Source organism: Tympanuchus pallidicinctus, unplaced genomic scaffold (genome assembly GCF_026119805.1).
Source record: "Tympanuchus pallidicinctus isolate F22 unplaced genomic scaffold, pur_lepc_1.0 scaffold6, whole genome shotgun sequence".
Lineage (NCBI taxonomy): Eukaryota > Metazoa > Chordata > Aves > Galliformes > Phasianidae > Tympanuchus > Tympanuchus pallidicinctus.
This window is the reverse complement of record NW_026294780.1, coordinates 7405009-7427624: the sequence shown is the minus strand read 5'-3', so window position 1 is coordinate 7427624 and position 22616 is coordinate 7405009. Positions and strand designations below refer to the sequence as shown.

The 22616-nt window shown below is 36.7% G+C and overlaps 1 protein-coding gene across 1 annotated transcript in view; it reads right to left on the bottom strand.

Annotated features, from left to right (window-relative positions):
- The window catches only part of OCA2 (OCA2 melanosomal transmembrane protein), a 200479-nt gene that overhangs the window by 128369 nt on the left and 49494 nt on the right, over positions 1-22616 (bottom strand). Inside the window, exons 10-15 of the mRNA XM_052664808.1 lie at positions 15096-15167; positions 14337-14402; positions 13277-13333; positions 12114-12238; positions 9072-9210; positions 1754-1886 (exon numbers count right to left, since the gene is read on the bottom strand). Of these exons, the coding sequence (XP_052520768.1) occupies positions 1754-1886; positions 9072-9210; positions 12114-12238; positions 13277-13333; positions 14337-14402; positions 15096-15167 (592 nt within the window). The remainder of the gene's footprint in view (positions 1-1753; positions 1887-9071; positions 9211-12113; positions 12239-13276; positions 13334-14336; positions 14403-15095; positions 15168-22616) is intronic.

Genomic DNA, 22616 nt, shown 5'->3' with positions numbered 1-22616 from the left:
TGTTTTGGGGATCAGGGGAAAGGAGGCAGAACAGCAACATTGGTTCCTCTGTCACTCGTATTTTTATTTTGTCTCTCGTATTCTATTGGGAAACAGTACACATACTCCTTTTAAATTTCAGCTTACTACCCTAATTCTAGCATCTCTTCCAATATCATAGAACAAGATGCAGTTCTATGAATTGGAAGTCACACTCAAAAAAGTCCTCACAATAGCTCAGAATTTGCTTATGCCTTTCATGTCTGAATTCCTCAGACCCTTTTTTGTTTTTTGATATACTGTGCTTCAAGCCTCTGTAGGTAAATGGTATTGCTGGGGAAGAAATGTATACTTTTTCTTCACTACAAGTGCTGAAGTTCAGTTTAAAAGCCACTAATTTAAAGACACTGGTAACCTACAGCATTGAAATCAGTATATCACTTTATCATCAGAATAACAGTATTATTTGTTCTTAAAATTAGTACTTATCTGACCTCAATAGTCTACGTAGCCCAGAAACATCAGAAAAAGCCCAAGGAACATAGCAGGCTGAAACAATTTTTGGACAATAATATACCAGGTAAGTCTCACATATCTTACTTACTCAGGGACAGGACGAGGGAAGGCAGATATTCAGCTGATTAGAACAGCTGTTTCAAACAAGCCATTTTGAGTTATCACAGAATCATTACCACCTGAGATGGAAGAACCCCTGAAAGCACCTTGGAACACATTATGCTCCTTCTGGAAATCCAAATTGTTCCAGCTACCTCCTAATGAAGTCTGGGTTTGTCACTTTTTCTTTCCATTTCACATAAAATTTCAATAGAAAGAGAACTGCTTTAGCATTTACTCTAATTGAGCAGCTACTGATTAGCTTTGCAGTAAAAATGGAGTTGCTGATTATGGGAAAGGACACATGGTACACAATTATAAGACTGCTACATCTGAACATACTAAGATGCAAGTAACAATGATTACCAGGAGATTAATTGAGGGAAATATGATAGTCCCTAAAAAGTGTACAATGTTTCACTTGCAAAAATATGCCAGTGAAAAATTTGTACTACTCAAGGTAATCCAACAGTGATTTTATATATTTGATTTCTTATAATAATTTTTTTAAAAAGCTTATGATTTTATAGATGAAAGAAAATATGTGTCTATCAGATTGATCAAACAACTTAAGTGAGAAATATAAAGAAGAGACACATTTAATCATTCTAAATTACAGAGATGATAGAACAGATGAAGTTAAGGGTGGGAAAAGTTGAAAAAATTATTCTACTCTTGAAGAAACAACCTTCACTGAGTGCAAACCAGGAAAAGATTGATGAAAAAATCCAATGGGAGAAAACCAATAGTGAGGGGATGGCATCAGTGCACTATGCCTGTTATAAGGAAAATCCAGCATATTTCTGAACCTAAGCTGTAAAATCAGCACCTTGAGCACATGGTCCTTATAGTGAGAAAGAACACCTTGGTGTTCAAGCTTTTGCTTTTAAATGTTGGAAGATATCCCCTAAATTTTGGAATATGTTTAATAGTTTGTGTCAACACCTCAAGCTTAGTACAAGAAAAAGAAATCCATTTCTAGAAGCCAGAAAATATCATGATTAAAATTACAATTATTAGTAAAAGTAGATAATGAGAGTTTGAAGGAAAATGGGCACTTCCCTCTGAAGACACCGTAGAAGGCAGTGGTCAGTTTGTGTTTCAAACATATTCTTATTCAAAGTAATGCTTATAAATACATTTTAATGCTCACTCTTACCAACGATTTCACTCGGCTCCTTATTATACAGTTTTTTGTTCCAGTAAAGAAGTCCAAGAAAAGGAAAGGAAACCAGAACAACAAGGCAGATTCCAATAAACATATGTCCTGTGAAGGCTGCAAAATCCAATCCCTGGAAATGCAATTGAAAACCCAAATTAAAAATCAGTTGCTTTCCTATAACACCTACAGGGAAAAGTATTCAACTGTATACACTTTAGAAATCATCAATAAATACAAAGCAATAAAGTTCCCTGTACAGTACACACGGCATTTCATCTGTTTCAAGGAAACTAACTACATTACAATGTAATTCAGAGAGCTCAAAAATAACATTACAAGTTATTCTGATGTACATTTAGGCTACCTAAAACAGATGAGAAAAAAAATCACTATGATCACTTAAATCACTCTACATTCATTTTCAATCATATTGAATCACAGGAATAGTTAAATTTTAATGGCCAACTTTTTGTCCTAAACAGATAACAATATGTATTTTACAATAACCCTATCAGAACCAGGATTTCACATAAGAAGCCAGATGGTGTTTTTTGTTTAAAAAAAAAAATCATAGTTTTCAGGCAAGCACAATTAAATAAATTTCAAGCACGAATACAAACACCTGGGACATAAGACTTAAAAACACCGAAAGTACAAAACAGTTATACCTAAATCTGACTGGAAAAAAAATGTTATCTTCTGAGTAACAAAATGACCAGAAAAAAGCTGGTTGAGGAGCAATGCAGTAAGGTCAGAATATTCCCAACCTACAGTTACCAAAACCTGAAAAATTACATTTGCACCTGACCTACTGTCAATAACCAACCACAAATCTTCCTTAATCTGGCAGAAACATGTTCACATTGTGAGAGAGAACACCTATTTCCAGGCAGAGTATTCTCTGCAGAGATACTCAGGCATGAATCTAATTGCTACTATTGGAAAGAAGAAAAGAAATGGGAACCTGAAGATTACTTGGAAACTCTGGAGTTCAAGCTGGTGACATTCCCATGATATGATAATAGAATTTAAGTTCAATGTCAATTCTATTAACACAGTCACTAAGATTTACAAAGTCACTTGCTTGGAAGTTCTGAATATCAAGAAACAATTTTAAAGCAAAACAATTGTGCTTTGCTATTAAAGTTTTGCAATGCAGAAGCTTCTCAAACAAAAGATACAGCACAAGAAACGTGCTGCTTAAAACCTACAAAACTAATTTCTCTATGGGAAGGAGAATCACATCAATCTCAAAGACAAACAGAAACAATGAGGTTAATAGGAAGGTTTGACTGATAGTTGAAAGTGACTGAATGTGATAGAGGTCACAAACTCTTAAAAGTCAGAATTAACGCAGTTGATGACACAAATGAGTCTTTAAGAGTGATTTGCAGACACCAACATGAGAGAAAGAAAATGTCAGCCTAATTTTTGACATTGGGAGTTTTTAACTTTAAAAAGAATATCTGCTCTGAGATTCAGAATTTTGTTGAACTTCATATCACCACATTGATTTTTCTTGTATCTGAGGGTTTTGAGAAACAATAAAAAATTATGCTCTGCTTTGATTGCAAAATAGCCTTCCAATTCAGCTGAAACAAATCATTTTGTGACATGGAAAACATTTATGGAAAGAGTTTGCACAGAGATATTGCTCATGATAGCGCAAGGCTGGATCCAATTCTCTTCCCATACCTCATTCCCAACTTTCCTCCTCATTTCGTACTTCCAATGATCCTCAAGAGTCTGTGTACAAAAATGAAACCTGATGGTCACTAGCACCTTGTAAAACTTGTACCCTGTACATGAGGAAGACTGCCACCAAGTATAATCCTTTTTGCTCCTCATGTTAATAGGGCTCATGATGGAAACCAGTTTGCTGCACATTCTGGTGCTTGGGGCTGGGTGCTTAGCACAGAATCACAGAATGGCGTGGATTGGAAGGGACCTCAAGGATCATGAATCCCCAACCCTCCTGCCACATGCAGGGCCACCAACCTCCACACTTAATACTAGACAAGGCTGCCCAGGGCCCCATCCAATCTGGTCTTGAACACCTCCAGGGACAGGGCATCCACAACCTCTCTGGGCAGCCTGTTCCAGCACTTCACCACTCTCTGGGTAAAGAATTTCCCCCTGATGTCCGACCTAAATCTCCCCTCCCTCAACTTAAAACCATTTTCCCTCATCCTGCAGCTATCAACCCTCTCAAAGAGTCGATTCCCCTCCTGTTTGTAGGCTCCCTTTAGGTATTGAAAGACTGCAGTGAGGTCACCCCACAGCCTTCTTTTCTCCAGGTTGAGAAGCTCCTTCAGCCTGTCCTCATAGGGGAGGTGCTTCAGTCCCCTGATCATCTTTGTGGCTCTCTTCTGGACCCTCTCCAACAGCTCCCTGTCTTTCTTGTACTGGGAGCTCCAGACCTGGACGCAGTACTCCATATGGAGCCTCACAAGAGCAGAGTAGAGGGGGTCAATCACCTCCCTGTCCCTGCTGGCCGCCCCTCTTTTGATGGAGCCCAGGATACCATTTGCCTTCCAAGCCTCAAAGGCACACTGCTGGCTCATGTTAAGTTTTTCATCTATCAAGACCCCCAGGTCCTTCTCCACAGGGCTGCTATCAGGGACCGCTCCTTCCAGTCTGCATGGATGCCTGGGATTCCTCTGGCCCAACTGCAAAACTCTGCACTTTGCCATGTTGAACCTCATCAGGTTCACCCAGGCCCACCTTTCCAGCCTGTCAAGGTCCCTCTGAATGGCATCCCTTCCTTCTACCATGTAAACCGCACCACTCAGCTTGGTGTCATCAGCAAACTTGCTGAGGGTGCACTCGATACCATCATCAATGTCATTGATAAAGATCTTAAAGTGCACGAGTACATAGACTATGTTTCCAGCACACAGAATATGTTTTCATGACCAGAGAAAGTAGATTTCACACATTGCCAAATAATTAGCAGCTAACTGGCAGAGTCTTGGAGAACTTTTAGAGATCATTTCTATCTTCCAAAATGGAAAATAGAGAATAGGAAAGGGAATGGGATGAAGAGGAAGGAGATTATCAAAGCCACAGTCTTGGAATGTAGTGATGCATTGCTGTGTTATTCTGACAGAGAAACCATAACAACAGAGATCCCTGGGCTCCTTGCTGCCGTGTTACAAAGGATTTATGTTGTACTTCAGACAGAAGGGACATAGGAAAGGATCCCAAGACTGCGGCACACTTCATCAGTGGCTTTTGCTCCCTTGCCCACTCTCTAGTGAGGACATGCAACATCTACACAGAGCAAATATTCATGCTCCATGTGTTTTTTGTACTGCCTGAGTTCTCTGCACTGCTGGGGCTAGGGTTCAGCATTTATAAAAGTACTTTAAAGTGCTCCACATTTGCTGCATACAACAAAATGTCATTTTCATAAAGATTTTCTGAACAATAGACTGAAATAGAATTGACATGCACAATAGGCAAGAAATACTTTCTTCCAGGGGATTTCAATCCATCAGATAAATACAATGCATGCCTCAAATGTCCCTTACTTGAGGCTATGCTGATTGTGTTAAATTTCTGCTGTTCTCCAGACAACAATGAAAATCTAAAGATTTCGTTTTAACAAAACAACAACCTAAAGGTTCCACTGCCTACAGACTCAAAGCTGAAATACTGGGCATCTTTCTATGCTTTCTGGTTTTAAATACAAAGTCAAATATATCAGTTTCGCCCTAGGAGGAAGCGTCATTCTGTTTTCCTTAAACACTGGCTTTCTTTCATCCTGGTCTACTGTGGTTGTTTGTCCAAGGGCATGGGGGAGGTTGGGGGTTGACTGATTTTGGAGATGTGAAATCAACTTCTAGTAATTCAGACACTGCCAGAACAATAAAGCCATTTCATAGCAAAGAGAAAACAAAAATTATTGCTAGGTGCAGTAATTCAGAGGTTGACAAATGCTGGGCTTCTACTCAGAGTGCCCTTCATTAAATTTTTTAAAGCCAATAAAATGAGGAAGAGTGAAAGTGATTTATTATTTCTACGCTGGATTAAACATTCCTTCCAGCTGAGTGACTGAGATTTATGTTGTCTCAGGAGGAGCTGCTCATGATGTTGCTGAGACAGAAATCACTGATGGTCTAACACAGTTACATAAAGGTATCTGAGATATTGATGAGCACCGCTTTTTGTCCTGCACTGTACTCTTTAATAATCACTACATGCAGAGATAGGAAAAAAAATCTGAAATCTGCCATAAAACCATACATTTTATTTCATGTACCTTACTTAGGGTTTCATCTTTCTTGAGAAAAGAAATCAATGAAACACTGACAGAAAGAACAGGCAATTTACAAAATGATTAAAAGTTTTACCAAGCAAACTCAATAAGAATAGCCTAATAAGCTATGGGAATCCATTTCACAATCTGCTGGAGCCTGAAATATATTAACAGATTCATACATAGGATTTTCTCTCTTCTATTGGTCAGAATTACCTACTTCTATTCATAGATTTTTGGCACCATAATTTGCCTTGAAATACAACCAACTAATATTGCAGCATGCTAAATTTCAGCACAAAGATTAAAAATCTCTTTAATGCAGGACAGATGATCCTGACGGCTGCCCGTTTTTGGGGGAATTCATGACAAATGGCAACTTTGAGTACAATGCTGAATGTCCAAAATCTTTTGAAAACATCAGATAAACAGCACAGGCTTTATCACACTTCATAACAACACTATAAATAGCCAGAGTCCTGTAAGAGAATATAATCCAGTGGTTAGCATAAGATAAAATTATCCTTGCTCTTATCATTATCACTTTTAGATATATTAAAGCTTGATACACTAGTAGACACCATTTTCCTCTGGATACCTCTTCACCATTCATTCTCTTAAGATTCTGTAATCACATCCTAAGCTTAGAGCCCAAGTAATTTCCAATTTCAAAGGTATGATTGCAGATACTTGGGAAGTACCCAAAGACAGAGGACCTTTCTGAAAGCAGTGAATGGTTCGAGCCGATTTGTGCTATGCTATGTACGTAAAATGGAGTTCCCAAAGTATGAAGCACATATCTCTTCAAGATAAAAATATAACTTTTGTTCATAAAGTCCTAAAGAGGAAAAACCAATTGCAATTTTCTGCAGGAAACAGGAATACACCCTTCAAATAATACTGCATGAAATATTTCCAAAACATCACTAAAATAAACAATTGCATTCAAGAATTTTTACCCCTGAAACACTCCAAAAAAAAAAAAAAAAAAAAAAAATTTACTCAATACAAATATAGCAGGTATTCCATAAATTTTAAATGCAGGCTTGAGTTTGATCCTATATCTCATCCTCACAGCACCTGTTACTAGAATTAATTTCCTAAAAAAGACAACATCTACATTTTATCTACTGAATAAAAGGAAGCTTGCTAATGAGGATGGACAAAATCAGGAACTGAGAAATCAGTCCAATAGCAGAGACTGCAGGAATCCAGATGATCCTTCCCTGCCCTCACTCTTGCTTTAGCGCTCTACCAGGCAGATCTCCTCAGCCATAAGCAAAGGGGACAAAAATAGTGAAGACAGATGAAATACCACCTCAGAGCCAAGGATATGTCTTTGACCTTCTCTCATTTAGATATGGAGATGTAACATATGAGAACATAGAAAAGAAGAACAAGTCTCATGGTTCTGTCTATTTTCTGACGCCTTTTTTTCTGTGGTCCAACTCAGATCTGAAAATACTCCAGAGCTAAAATGCTTGCAAAGTTTTTCTGCTTGTTTCAAATACAGAATTTGGAACTCAGTATTTGTCAAGTTTGCTATAGTATTTGTACATCTGAGTCCTCCTAAAATTATCAATACCACGTTCAAGTAAAATAAAAAATTGTTTCCTTTCAATGTGATGGCTTAATTGCTTCCTGTGTTTGTGGCCCCTGCTAAAGTTTCTATGGAAATGATGAGTTCCTGAGTTTTTTGGAAAATGACCTCTGTGGCAGGTGCTAATTATTTTCTTTTAGAAAAGACAAGTTGAAAAAATTGCACTGATTTTACGTTTAAAAATATAAAAATTAGCAATCAGATCTTTAGTGAAGAATATTACAGTCTCCAAAGTCATAGTTCAACAAAACTAATTGCAGTTACCTTTTAAATATTTTGAGAGTAAACATTTAATTAATTCAACACTATTAACTTTCAAAGACATTTTCCAACCTGGACAGTATTTAAATAATTTGAGTGTACGCAGTTAATTAGAAAATAATATTTTTAACACAACAGAACTGTTGTGACTCAAAAAAACTGACTCAAAAAAAAACCAAAACAAAACACTTTTATAGTAAAAATCCTACATTCCTCTTGCACAGATATTTTCATACTAGCCCATATGCTAGCATCAAATTCCTTTGAATTTATGTATGGCATTAGTGACAAAGTTATTTGGCGTTTATGAAACCTGTATAAAATAGAAGACACCTGCTTGGTGGCTTGGTGTCCCTACAGGATGGAGAGGGCCATATAGGTGGGAGGAGATAGTGTGACCAGCACATTTCCATTGGCAGGTGTCTGGAGTATTTCTGTTCCACTCAGCACCTGGCACCGTAAACTTTCCTTTGGTACCAGTCACCCAGTAAAGTGAAGAAACGATTTTATCCATACATGGAAGAGGCAAGAGAAGGAAGTTAGAATCTCCCATTGTACCTGGGGATAGCACTGGGAGGCAGAAGGTGGGAGACAACTGTGCCCGTGCTGCATGGCAGAAGCCCCACTCAGCTCTCCATATCCCAAAGGGCCATGCTTGGAGGATAAAGACATCACCTGCAGCTGGGCTGCATGTGATAGGTCTACAGGAGTAGTGTCACCTCTCATGGTGTGGGGGTGGTGTGCACGGACAGTTATACCTGGTTTTAAAGTCCTAAGAAGGAACTGACTGATCTCAATATATTTAAATTTTGAGAGAAAACTCATTCTGTACAAAAGGTTTAGATTTTCATCTTCTTTCTTGTATCCATTTCTTATTTTTTGAAACTTTCTGCATTTACAGCCTTCCATTGTTTTTATTCCTTCTTCACTTTGTCACTGACAAGGAAAATCCCCCAAAATAAAGAAAGGAAACCAGTATTCTCAGTCTGTATCAAAAAGTCTATTCTTCATCACAGTTTTGCTCCCAGAAGATCACTCTTCTCTGTCTGATCGTCCTAATAAGAAAGAAATAGTGTGGCAGGACAAATTGTTTGTGTTCTGTTCATATGGCTGTCTGGGGAATAAAAGGTTCATCACAGCATAAATCAGCATCAGAACTTAATTTTAGCAGAAAAGCAGCTTGCAGTACCCACCTGCCTCCTCAGCTCCTGCTTGGAAACAATAATCACATTTGGAGGATCCCCAACAGCTGTGGCAGCCCCCCCAATATTTGTGAAGATTACTTCTGCAATCAGGACATGCCTTGGATCAAGATTTAGTACTTCACAGAGCCTGCAGTGTAAAGAAAATGAAATTAACATCTTACCCTCTGATCAAATTCCCTTAAATCTTAAAATCTATACAATTTACAAAACGAAGTTCCTCCAATGGAAAAACTGCAAGACGTTAACATTAATACATCTGCATGCTCGTGTTTGCTGTGTATGACTGAACTTTTAATTTTATAAGCATTTCAGTAATTATAGAACTATCAATGTAAAGTATGCATATATTTTACATTTATAACGCAATAGTCAATGGCAATGAAATTGATGTGCTTAAAAAAGCATTTAATTAGATGTAATTAATTATCCCAAGAGTTAGGCTGTACAGAGAATTGCATTTCAAATTTAAAACCATATTCACAGTGTTATACACTTTCTCAGCCATGGTCCTAAGGTCACACCAACATATGGGTAACCACAAGCTCTGCACTCATCCTCAGTTGTTGATTGTCATGTGGGGAGCAGAAGCAGAGGACAGGATATCTATCAGCCATGATTCATATATCAGAGACCTGTTTTCAGCTTAGCTTTACCTGGTTAATTCTTCTCCCATTTTTCCCCATTCCCTAAAGCCTGATGGTAAGATGTGAGGCCAGGGTGATTTGGGACTACATGTCCTGTACTCACTTCTGACCACAGTGCAGGAAGGAAAATCCACTCTGCTTTTCAAGGGGCCATTCAAGGGCTTAAATTATCGCCCCCCTCCAACTTAATATGGGATACAGAAAAGGCTGGGCAGTGAGCTCTCATCCTAAGGACCTCATTCCTTGTCATTTCCCTGAAGGAAGAGTTCAGCTTTATGGCTCTATCTAAGTCTATATTATTAAAACCTATATTTCAAAGAGAAAAGTGTTGCACAGAAGCTTAACTTGATACACTTACCTGTCACCAGGATTATCAATTTAAAAACTGGAAAAAGCACTGTCAGCCAATACAAATGTCAGTACATAAAAAGTCCAGAACGAAATAACTGTACAAAAATTGCATTTATTTCCCCTAATAGTGTAAAATTATGCAGTTGAAGTGTGCTGTACAGTAGAAGTAGCCCAATTGTAACCGTTGTGGCACTATACCACAACCATACTTGTACGCTGATCCTACTTGTACGCTCACTCCTTCTTTTCCAGTGTTTCTAAAGTTAGCTTTCCTTTAGTGTTTGGTTTGTCTTTTTGTTGTTGTTTTTGTTTATGTGTTTGTCCTGTTGTTGTTAGTGGCTTTTTTTTTTTTTTTTTGAGTCTAGTGGTAACTTGAAGAATTAATCTCTGATGTACTCCAAGAAAGTCCAATCCTGAAGTACAGCACAATCCCAGTATGCAAGCTGAACCAGTTGACTGAACTTTCTCAGCACACTTACCCCAATTATATGATTTCACATATGAATAACTATAGCCTTTCCCAGTTCCCAGCAACAAAGTATCTTGAAAATAAACAATAGCTGAGAATGTTAGCTATTAATTATCAGCCTATTGCAAAACGCAGAGAGAAACAAGCATCGTGTTTTACATCTTATTAGTGACAGTATAAATCCTTATATGCACAGAATGAGTGGCATTTTCTGCAGGCTTTTATTTCCATGGCAATGGCAGCACAGCGTGATGGATCAAAGCTTTAGGCTGAAGACAATGGCAGTGAGATAAGATCAGAACAGAAAAACTGATCCCCATCATGAAGTTTCAGAATTATATAATTTCAGAAATAGGCAACTACTGGCTTAGAAGAGAGATAAAATTATTTTTGTTTTGGTAATATTTTGCAACTTTGGTGTTACAAATGCATTTGGCATAAAATAGAATAAATGCTACAGTAGCTCTGCATGTGAAAAGTAGTTCATAATGCATTAGCATTTGGCTTTCAATTCATTCCCAGTTGCATTTAATACAAAATATCCTGCAACAGAGATAAATAAAACTCAGTGTTTAATAATTGCTTACTGTTACAGGTGAAATCACTAATCGGAATAGGGCAAAGTGATCTCTTCAAAATATAACCAGACAAAAAACAAATGAAGCTTTCATTTACCATTACCCAATCCAGAATAAATTGCACTTGCAATTTTATGTGTTTATTTTTGTGTTTGGTTTTTTTTGTTGTTACTGTTTTATACTACCTCATAAAATAGGACCATATCCTAATAGAATTTTGTGTACTTTAATGTGACAGTAACTGCAAGTATTACATCACTTGGGATCATCTTTATCTCCTAGATCTTTCAGAAACTAAACCAGGTTAACTGGACACAGGTCAAATTCATGTTAAGCAGTACTTATAATTACACACTCGTATAATGTAATTGCAAATCTGGTGCTATTAATTTACATAATCCTGAAGTAATTAAGTTGCTGTTCCAAATACCTAACCTTAATTCATGAAATTGGTCTGCAACTGTACCAATGTCATAATCACCAGCAGGGAGAAAATTCAATTTCATATTCAGAAAGAAGACTTTTACTTGAAATCTGGAAGTATTCTAACCCCTACTGAAAGGGCTAAACTTCAGAAAAAAGAAAAAAAAAAATTAAAAGGCAAAATAGTATTTAACCAGTAAAGAACAAGGTAGCTTTAATTAAAAATATTCTCCCTCCTTACAGGATGAAAAAATATCACCTGCAAGGGATTAGTGGTACAATATGCTATTGCAGTTCAGATATGGAGACAAATCAGAGCGATTAGCTGCCAAGGCAACTGCCAATGGAACAGGCTTCAGATATATACTCATCATCAACACTGAAGGAAAACGGCAACTCATCACTTTGAAAACATCAGCTCTTTACCCTCCTAAAATAGGCATATTTGAAGTTTTGATTTCCGTTTAGATGACCAAGAAAAGTCCAAACAAGCATGTTTGCACATAGATTTACTACTGATTGCTGGCTGTAAAACACTAAGTCCAAGACCATAACAACGAATTACCTTATGGTTACTGGAGTAAAGAGCAACATTGTGGTAACGTTGTCCAAAAATGCAGAAAGAATTGCAGCAATAAGGCACAGAAGCGTAATCATGGCCCACACCTTGCCTCTAGAGAATCTATAAGCCTAATAAAAACAAACAAATAGCATCAAAATCAAAGGGCTGGAATGTTCCATCTAACTTTAGAAAAAATGACAGATAAACAACCTCACAACAGTGAAACAACAACAGTGAGCTCAGAGAAGCTCCATGCACCTCCAGCAGCGCCCTCTCTAATATTAATTAATTTAGCAGTAAGACAATTCTCAGAAGTAAGCAAATATCTCCACCAAGCAGAGGAAGAAACAAATGTGAAGAGACCCCATGCTCCACTGCCAGACACAAAGGTGGTCTGTGGTAGGAGTAGGGCTGAGTTCCCACTTTCTGCCTTTGAGGCTGAGTGGATTAGTATGGTTCAGCCCTCCCACCACCTCCACACAATGGGATACCTTTCCTGTCCTCAGAGAAGCACTGACAGGCAATACAGCTTGGGCACCTATCCACCCACATTTTCTTTAGGTGTTCTTTGCTCAAAGCAGTCTTTTTTATTGCTTTTGTTTTATTTCTTTCCACAGTTCTCAAGAAAATTAAGTTTTGCAGCAGGTGGAGGAGTTCCTTAATATAGGTAATACTTGCTTTACAGCCAATCCATCAGAATTACCCTTTTCATGCATTCTTTGGTTCTACTGCTGTGCAAAGGTCTGTGGTCATTTATCATCTGTGATTGTAAAACTGATTGTTCCCATATTTCCTCTCTCCTACTGCCAGAGATAAATAAAGATTTTAGCTACAGAGGAACTACAGTCTTGGGGAAGTTAGTGGGATAATTCAGCTCTATATTGTTTATATACTTGTGTACCCTACTGGGGGCCTTTGCCTTTCTCCAGAAAAAAAAAAAAAAAAGAAGAAGAAGAAAAAAAAAAAAAACACCTGAATTGCCTTAAGGGCTTCCTTTCATTCCTGAGAGATTTTTTCAAAATTACAAGATGACCACTGTCACTTGCAATACGATAGATGTAAACTGCCCAAAGAAAGTTCCTATTATACCAAGTCATATCACAGAAGATCTTACTAAATACTAACAATTAATTTAATAATAATTAAGAGTACTAAAACAAACCTACCTTTACTGCACAGTAATCAAAGAATCCAGTTTCTGAAAATATGGCCACTAAAACCATCTACCAAAAAATAAAGAAAAAAAATAATAGTTTGCAAATACTATTACACAAAAACAATGTGATGTACTTTATGTCCCTAAAAATGTCTTTCATATTTGACAAAGTTTTGAGAATCTAATCATCATCATATCAGGATATCCAGTACAGCCATCAGACACGTCAAATATCATCATATAGTGAAATTTTGTTCTCAATATAAACAGTCTCTAAATTAGTCTGGTTTAATTTATTTGTTATGACTAAGTAGGCATCATACATGAAAGACTCAAAGTATCTCCCTTATGTCATCAACCAAGGTAAGACAACAACTGTGAGTTTTCAGCAGTAATGCACTACAAAGTACGGAAGATACCAACTTCTGCACGTTCCAACAATTCTGGGAATTTGCCAGTCCATCCAACTTTGCCACCAATAGATTTTATGGGGTTTTTTTTTGCTTTCTTTTTCTCTGGGCAGGACAGCAGGGTGGGGAGTATTGTCAGGAAATATAAAAAGGCTCAGATTGTCAACAGATAGCAGCAATTTTGTCTGCATACATTGTGTATTTCATGTTAGAGTTAAACCACACTTTTGACCATAAATAGTTCTGGACAAAAGTGATTAAGATAATGTATTATTATAATCTGATCAAATATTTGTCCTCCTTTTCAAGTCTTCTCTTTTTGGTTCCAAACAAAGCACTAAGGCAACAGAAGACTTTTTTTCCAGCTAAGTGTGTTTGGGGAAGGTTTTGAGAAAACAAAATTAGTAAGACAAGTGATAATACTTGGCACTTAAACAGGTCTTTCCTATTATGAACCTCATTTATATTTTTGGTATGTTATCAAAATTTTACAGAAGAAAAAAAGAACCTGAATCCAAATTTTCAAAGGTCCTTTCAGAGGTCTGTTCATAATCCTTTTGATAAACACCATAAGGAATAAATTTTCATCAGAACAAATCCATCTAGATATTGAATGTGAGAATTTCAACATATTTAGAGCAAGAGATATATCTTAATTACCATTCCAAACAGTAGTGCCAGTGTCTCATAATCAATCCACTCTACCACTTTGACCATACTCGGCCTCTGCAATCAAAAAATACAATTACCAGTGAATACCATGGAGCAGCTAACTTGTGATTAGCTATGAAATACAAACTCCATTTAATTAGTGAGTCATTTAAATAAGCCATGAATGAAATTAATAAGCACTCCTTTAAGGCACACCAAAAATCTCTTATTATTTTATTACTATTTTTACTTCTACTACAACTAATTAAAAGTACTGCAACATCCTAAGTGAGTCATTATCAAAAGTCTACATTAAGTTTTTGGTTTATTTATCTATTTGCTCCTTACATAGCATTGCAGAAATAAACGATAACAGAATTATATCTTACAACCCACTTTTCTTTTTCCTTAGAGAATAAAAGCATATAGCTTTAGCTGCGAACAAGCTGGGGGGAGTTTAAAGAAATGCAGCTCGATTGGTATATTAACATTACTGAAAATAACAGTGTTAAAGTCTGAATTAAACTGAAAATATCTGTAATCAGCTCCCTATAAATCAGAACAAAATGTACCAGTTGACTTTTCTCCTCTCTCTGTCGATACCCTAAGTTCTTCTGTTTTCCCTGTGATGTTTTTTCAACCCAATATCTTCCCTACCATCTCACTCTCGTTAAAAAGACTACTGCATCCATCTGCAACATAACTCTCTCTGGAATTTTTTATATCATAGAAAGAAACAAACTGAGTACTTCCAGTTCAATAACTTACCTCCCCAATAACAGCTAATGCAGCCAAAGCTGCCAAAGAGCCTAGCATCGCTGCAAGAGTCCTGTGAACGATCTGCAAGAAAAGAAGCAATCAAAGAATCCTTTTAGCATCTCCTTATTACTGAAAGAATAAAATCTCCTATAGTTGATTCTTTTTCCTTTCCTTCTTTCTTTTTTTTCCTTTTTTTTTTTTTCCTTATTTTACCCCACTGTCCTCTCAAAAGAGGAAAAAACACCTGAGGAGGGAGTGGCTGATTACTTTGTCTCACTGTGGGATAAAGAAAAGGGATTTGAGCATGACTTTTTTTTTTATTTTCCATCCATTCACCTGAGAAGGAAAGGAATCCATCTGCCCAACTTAAGGATAAAAATACTGGGCAACCCAGTCTGAGCTAGTCTTCCTGCTTTCCCTTCACAGCCCACAGGAAGAAGACATGACCAGGAGGTGATCCACCTCAATCTTTCTTTGTGCTTTTTCATCTCCAAATGAACTACAATGACTTACAAAGCAAGACCAAAGCAAATCTCTCAGACCTGAAGCAAATTAATCCTACAGAGACACACTAGATTGAGTTTCCAAGTCTACTTTGTAGTCTGGGGTGCAGACAGATCTCATAAGCTTGTGCACTTGCTTTTTCTCTCATACATGCATAGCAGTCTTCCTTCATACAGTGGCTTTCTACATTAGCATTTTCTCTACAAAAAGCTTTCATTTCAAGGACATATACTTCATACTTCAAATATATACCTTTTTAACACTTCAACAGTTCATACAACATGCAAACTTTTGTCCATGCCTATATATCCAATGAATCAATTGCACTTAAAATTCTCAAGGAGAAAGTATGAAAGCAGACATGCCCTGAAAAAAATTGCTTTTTCTCCTAGTGCTCATTTGTAATTATTTAATCTACCATGTCTGGAAGATCACAGATTGTGTAAAATAAGTCAATTAAAGTTAGAATGTAATTAATAATATTCACACTACAAAAGACTGAATCTAATCAACAGCATTTATTATTAATGTGTCTAAATATTCAGACATAAGCCAGAATTATATCTGAGACAGAAATAAGGCAGTCTAGAAATATTTCTTTTTATGAGAAATATTTTGCTGATAAGAAACAATAGGATGCAAACATCTCAAGGCTCTCCCACCTACTTGGAAAGGAAAGAAAAAAGGAGACATTTGGCTTTGATTTTTTCCTTGAACTTAAATTTTTTACAGTGACGATAAACAACAAAGCAACTTAGCAAGTGAATAGAAAAATAAACAATTTAATTGGCTAATCTTAGGATTCAATTGAAAAAATTGTCCTATCTTCAAAATGCATAGAAGAATAATTTGGTCATAGTAGCAAAGGAGGGTTTCTATGTTCTAATGGTATAATACTACATAGCACAGATTACATCTCCAACAAGCTTCCACAAAAGTGTGTGGTAACTCATGATTATATCTACAGTCTCTAGGTACATAGTGTTGATATGAATATACTTCTATGGCCTTTATGAAACTACAGTATTGAGGGGCATTCAATATACTCAACAACTAATGTCTGGCAACAGCATCTTGCAATTATGCCACACAGATCTCTCCAATGATAGACATGAAGCAGAGGCACTAACCAGGGAAGATCAGCTTCTTATCAAGACAAAGTAAATGGTAACATACTGGGCAATCCTCTGTTGTTCCTCAGACTAGAGGCTTTCTCCTCATCTAATCATCACTCTCACTGATTAGCTCCTTCTAATCAGAACTAATCAGTTCTGACAGTTCTCAGAAAAATGTCATGGGTTTTCCAAGATTTGATTGCTCTTAGGTATTTTATATTGTTACTTTTGATTTTTTCACATAAGACCTTTGTCTTTGTATTCTTAATTAACTATACTGGGTTGACTACATTTTCGGTTTCCATGAGCTTGCTGTGGCCGTCCTGTACTTGAAGGGAGCATATAAACAGGAGGGGGATTTACGAGGGTGGAGAGTGATAGAACAAAGGGAATGGTTTGAAAGTGAGACAGGGGAGGTTTAGGTTAGATATTAAGAGGAAGTTTTTCACACAGAGGGTGGTGACACACTGGAACAGGTTGCCCAAGGAGGCTGTGGATGCCCCATCCCTGGAGGCATTCAAGGCCAGGTTGGATGTGGCTCTGGCAGCCTGGTCTGGTGGTTGGTGACCCTGCACATAGCAGGGGTGTTAAAACTAGATGATCATTGTGGTCTTTTCAACCCAGGCCATTCTATGATGCTATGATATGATCTTTGGGTAAAACCTGCTTTAATTTCTCTAGAAGAATGGGGGGAAGTATATAAATGGAGTAATCCATCAGTTCCTTTATCCTAGTGATTTTTCAAAGGGCCCGTACAAAACATATCCTGAAGAATTAATCAAGACTATTCAGATACGAAGTTGTACTGCAAAAAAATATTGTCAAGCGTGCAACTCTTCATTTCAGCAAACTATCAAGTGGAAATTTCATAGCAAAATTAAAACTGGAAAGCACTGAGACATATAATTATTCAAAAGATGAGTTTTGGAGGAGGCTTCAGAAAAAGTGGATGACTCTTTGATTTTCTTTTCACATAAAGCAAACCGTAAACAAACCATTTATTTGTATGTGCATTTTAAAAGCTTACAGAAGGAGAAAATAAGATATACAGTTTATAAGCTATGCCACACTGAACCACAGTTCCATCTAATGCCTATACTATTTTTATCTCTGGAGAATCTCACATTCAGAAGGCATCATGTTAGGCAAAAAATCATCATTGTTCTTTTGGAAAATAGCATGGACCCAATCCAAACCCTTGGGAAGTCTGAAAAGAAGATAAACATCATTTCAGAATGAATGTCAGAATCCATAAGCAAAAGCTCAGGTACAGAATTGAAAGAGCTCAGAAATTAATTGACACAGACGTTTAGCCTCAGGAAAGCTGAGAGATTTGATGGACTTTTAAACACAAAGAAATTTTGAAAGTTTACTTGTGAAATTACCCATATTCATTTGATCCTTCTCATCCTTGAGAAAACATATCTTTATGCTACTTCATAAGTAAAGACAATTAAGCTGAAAGAACCATGATTCATAAGGATTTCCCCTTTCAAGTTGGAACTGTCTATAACATCACAGATATTGGTTGACCCAAGCATGATTAGTTTGGATCCCAGTCATTGCCAGAGACACACAGGCTCTGGGTAACTGAGAGGCATAGTTTTGGTTGCTTGGGCTGTAATACATGTAAGCACAAGACTCTGTACAATGTATCCTCATCAAATACATGATGTAATCAATAATTCTTATGTATCTTTCTTTGATACCTAAATGTTCCTCCCTATTTCATCTCTCCCTTCCAAAACCCATCCCCATCACTGATAACTTCTTGTCTGGACTACTGTTCAGCTACACTTCATTCCTTTGACAGAAACCATCACCAAAATTCTTTCCATCCTGCAGACGTCATACCAGCACCTCTTTTTCATTCTCTCTCCAACACGCCTCTTATCCAAATGTCCTTTTCTGTTCCTCCTCATTCTGTCAAAGCCAAATGCCAAATGCCAAAGGAATATCTTACTTTCATCTCACCCTTCTTCTTCCATCCTGCAAATGGATCCCCATATTGTGATGATTTTAGACCACTCTATGAAATGCATTTCCTATAAAAGCTAATTTCCTGAAAAGATTTCTTTAAAAAATCAAGTATCAGCCATTGAGAAGGAAAATCAAAATGGGCAAGGAGGATGAAAGTTTGCATGCTAGAGCTCCCCACCTCGTTTTACAATCTCTTCATAGAAAGGAAATCTTCATCATCATCCCTGTCTTCGTCTGCAGAACAGAACACCTAGCATTGCTCAACTGGTGAAACAGCAAAGGATAGCACTTATCTTTTACAAAGTGATAGTTAATTCAATACAAACTGCTACTGAAAGCAAGGCAGCACAGATTTTAATATTTTCAATGCACAAATCAGGCCCAGAGGTCACTGATACAGGATATCATTTGTGTTGAGAGTTGAGAAACAGAATGAAAATTTACACAATTTTATATAAGCAATTAAAACACCCAAAGATGCAAAAATGGAGCCTGTTAAAAGTAGTATCAGCAATGTAGGCATCACGACAGCAATACTTCAGAGTCATACCATAACATGAAATCATAATTAGGAGAGATCAGAAATAGTTTTATAAGAATTTTATTCTTAATTATCTATAGAAACTTGTCTCTTATCTATAGAAAGCTTGCCTGCTGTGAGATAGTGTGCCAAATGCAGATTTTGTATGATAGTTTCCATACTCTAAATTGAGAATTTAAGTCTAACATAAGAAATCAAAACAATCCAAATCAATTATGCAACAAGTATGCTGTGCTTGAAGTTATTCAAAAATATGCATTTCCACAGATTTAATGAAAACTGGACTTACACAATCTAGAGCTTTGTCATGTTTAAATCTCTTTATCAATCTGAAATGCTTTTAAAGTGCTTTTTAAAGTTTTGCACAAAGTTCATCAGATTTCTTGGTAGACTACAATAACACCATTATAAAAATGATCCAAAATTCTACCACTTTATCTTGTAAAGTGCCCCAGGAGGCAAATGGAAATTATTTAGGTGACGAGCAAATGGTGACCTGTATGCTATTTAAGAGCATACATTTCCTAGCTGAAATCTAGGGCATGCATATTTCTAAAATGTGCTGCTGAAGATATTTGATAAATCATACATCACACCCAATATTTTATTTCCACCAGTCTTTCTTTATAAGTGATAAATGGTAGTTGAAAGATGACTGTCAGTGACTTTAATGTAAAGCTTCAAATGCAGCCTCAGTTCGTTTCTTATCCTTCTGTTTTTTTTTCTCCACTGAAGCCTATTGCATTAAAATACTTCTTTTCCAGAAAAATTCATTTTCACATGATAGACTGGCAGCACTGCTTCATTTCAACAGGAGGTGGTTATTCACAAACCTTTATTTACATATGAGCTTTATACATTTTCCACCCACCTCCACAGCAGCTGAGACCTTTGCTATAAAACCCACAGCCAAATCCCTCTTAGACTTCACAAAGTCTGTAGTTCAACAGTTTATTCTCAGGGGACAGTGACAAAGAGAATGGAAATAAAATTTGCTCTAGGAAATTTTTTTTCTGACTTAATGTTTTATATCATTTCCTTTTTCTGTTTTAGTAGCGTTTTAGTTTTTACTGTGTTAAAAATATCCTCAGCAGAGGAAGAAGAATTTTTTTCAAAGAGGAAGAGTTTGTCTTTCCTACATACAGTCAAGACAGTATTAACTTAACTGCTACAGTACATATGTTCAGAAATCCTCCGTGAAGATCATTTTACCATTTGCTATCATATACTTCATAAATTTTGGTACTCTGCATTACCTTGGACTAATCCAACAGTTTTAGTAAGATACAGACAAAACTTCAGTCTTTCATGTCATGTGGATTTGATCCACTTACGGTTTGGAAAATGAACAACAAAACCTAAAACTGCCATCAAAAACTGAAACCCAAACTGATATTTGAAAAAAAAAAAAAAAAGTAATTTTGCTAACTAACATAAATATTTTTTCCTTACTCTATCATTTAACATAACTGAAAATCTGTGCTTATGTTAAAGAAAAAACAAAGGTCAAAAAAGCCTCACGACACTTTGAACTCTGCTTCACAGCAGATCCAGATTTCAAAGCTGAATGGCATGAAATGTTCAATTTATGGAATGTGCTCCACTTCTGACAAATTGTACAATCTAGGCAGAATATAAACTAGTAGTCTAGAAACGCAGGCTGTAGTCAGGTATAGGCGAGACTGGAGCAGAAAAAAAGGAAAGTCAGTGGAGCCAGTTGTATTTTATTTCCCTCATGCTCACGTACATCAACGAGCCCATCTAACCAGTACCAGTGATAAAGGCAAAGCAGCATACCTCCCCCCAGCTGGTGATGGCAGCTAAAGCCATCCTCACTCTCACCCTACATGAGCTCTGCAGAAGCAGATCTGCTGCTCCTTCAGCCACAAAGCATTCCTCCTTGTGCCTGGGAACCCCTCACGGGAAACCTGACTCAAGAGCTAGTGCAAAATGGACAACAGAAAATTAATTGCCTCAGAATTACTTAGGTAAGTAGTAGCAAGTAAATTCTACAGGGATTTAATGAACCAGAAGAGTGTTGCTCAACTCAGTTTAGAAAGTATATCTTACACTGATGAAGAATTTAGGGATAGTTCTTGGGGCAAGCACATGGGGAACAGATGTTGAAATACTGTGTACCTCTAAGATTCCAAAGGTACTAAAAGCATTGCAAAAGTCACTAAGAGCAAGGACAGCTATTTATATCTTTGTCTGAAAATTAGAATATTATCTATACGGTGTACCTACACACAGCGAGCAAATCGTAAAATTAGACTTTACACTAGAATTAATATTTAGAAAATCTTGGTATCAGGCTCATTTTTGTAAGGCAATATATATCAAAAACACATCATTGTACCTAAAAAAACAAAAAGATTATTCATTTTCAAAAAAATTCAGTGGTAATTTAATATGATAGTACTAGCATAAGCATGAAATGTGTGCTTAGGATCACCATATACCATCATACCTATTTCTAAGAGATTCATATAAAATAAATAAATTAGTTAAATTAAAAAAACAGGAGTCTGTCATATCTCGCAGTTATTCCATTAAAGTCATTAGTGAGTGTTTTCCAGCCTTTTCCTGCTGGGAGGGCTCTGATATAAGAAAACTACACCCCTTACAGAAATACTGGTTAGGAAAATTCAGTAATAACTGATAGTCTGAGAGTCTCGCAGACTCAAATGTTGAAAGTGTATGTTTTTATTTGCTCTGTATTTGGGGATTTTGTCTTGATGTAAAAATGGACAGAGATACACCAAGATGAATGAATCACAGAAACACAGAATTATATTGTTTGGAGGGACCTCTGGACCTGCTGTAATCTGACCTGGTGTAATCAGGTCAGACAAATAAAAAGTAGAACCCTGTGAATAGACAGGACAGTGATCATTTTTATGTTTCAAAGCATATAAATCCTGCAATATTTTACCTACAAAAAATATTTGCTATATGACTAAAGTAGAGATATCAGGTCCTGAGCCAGAAAAGAACGTGGTGGTGCTACCTGAAAGATGATAAACCAGACTGCTACCACAGGCAGACATAACCAAAACTATTGTATATTGACAGGTTGGCCTGGCAACAAGTTTCAGTCTTGCAAAACCTTTGCTGTTATGGAATGTTTTCTTGAAAAGAAGATGAAATCATTTGTATTCCCCTAGTTATCACAGCATCCTAAAGTCTCACTACATTAGAATTTCTAATGTAAAGAAATTAAATGAAGAAAGTCACAAAACTTCAAGTCTGCTCCCTACATTCTCCCATGTTATTTTTGTCTTTGCTGAAGGAAAACACCATCTGCAATCCCAGAGCAGTCTCATCCATGATTGTGTGCATTAGAAGTGTATGTCAGTTTTAATACTTTGTTAAAATTTTACAACTTCA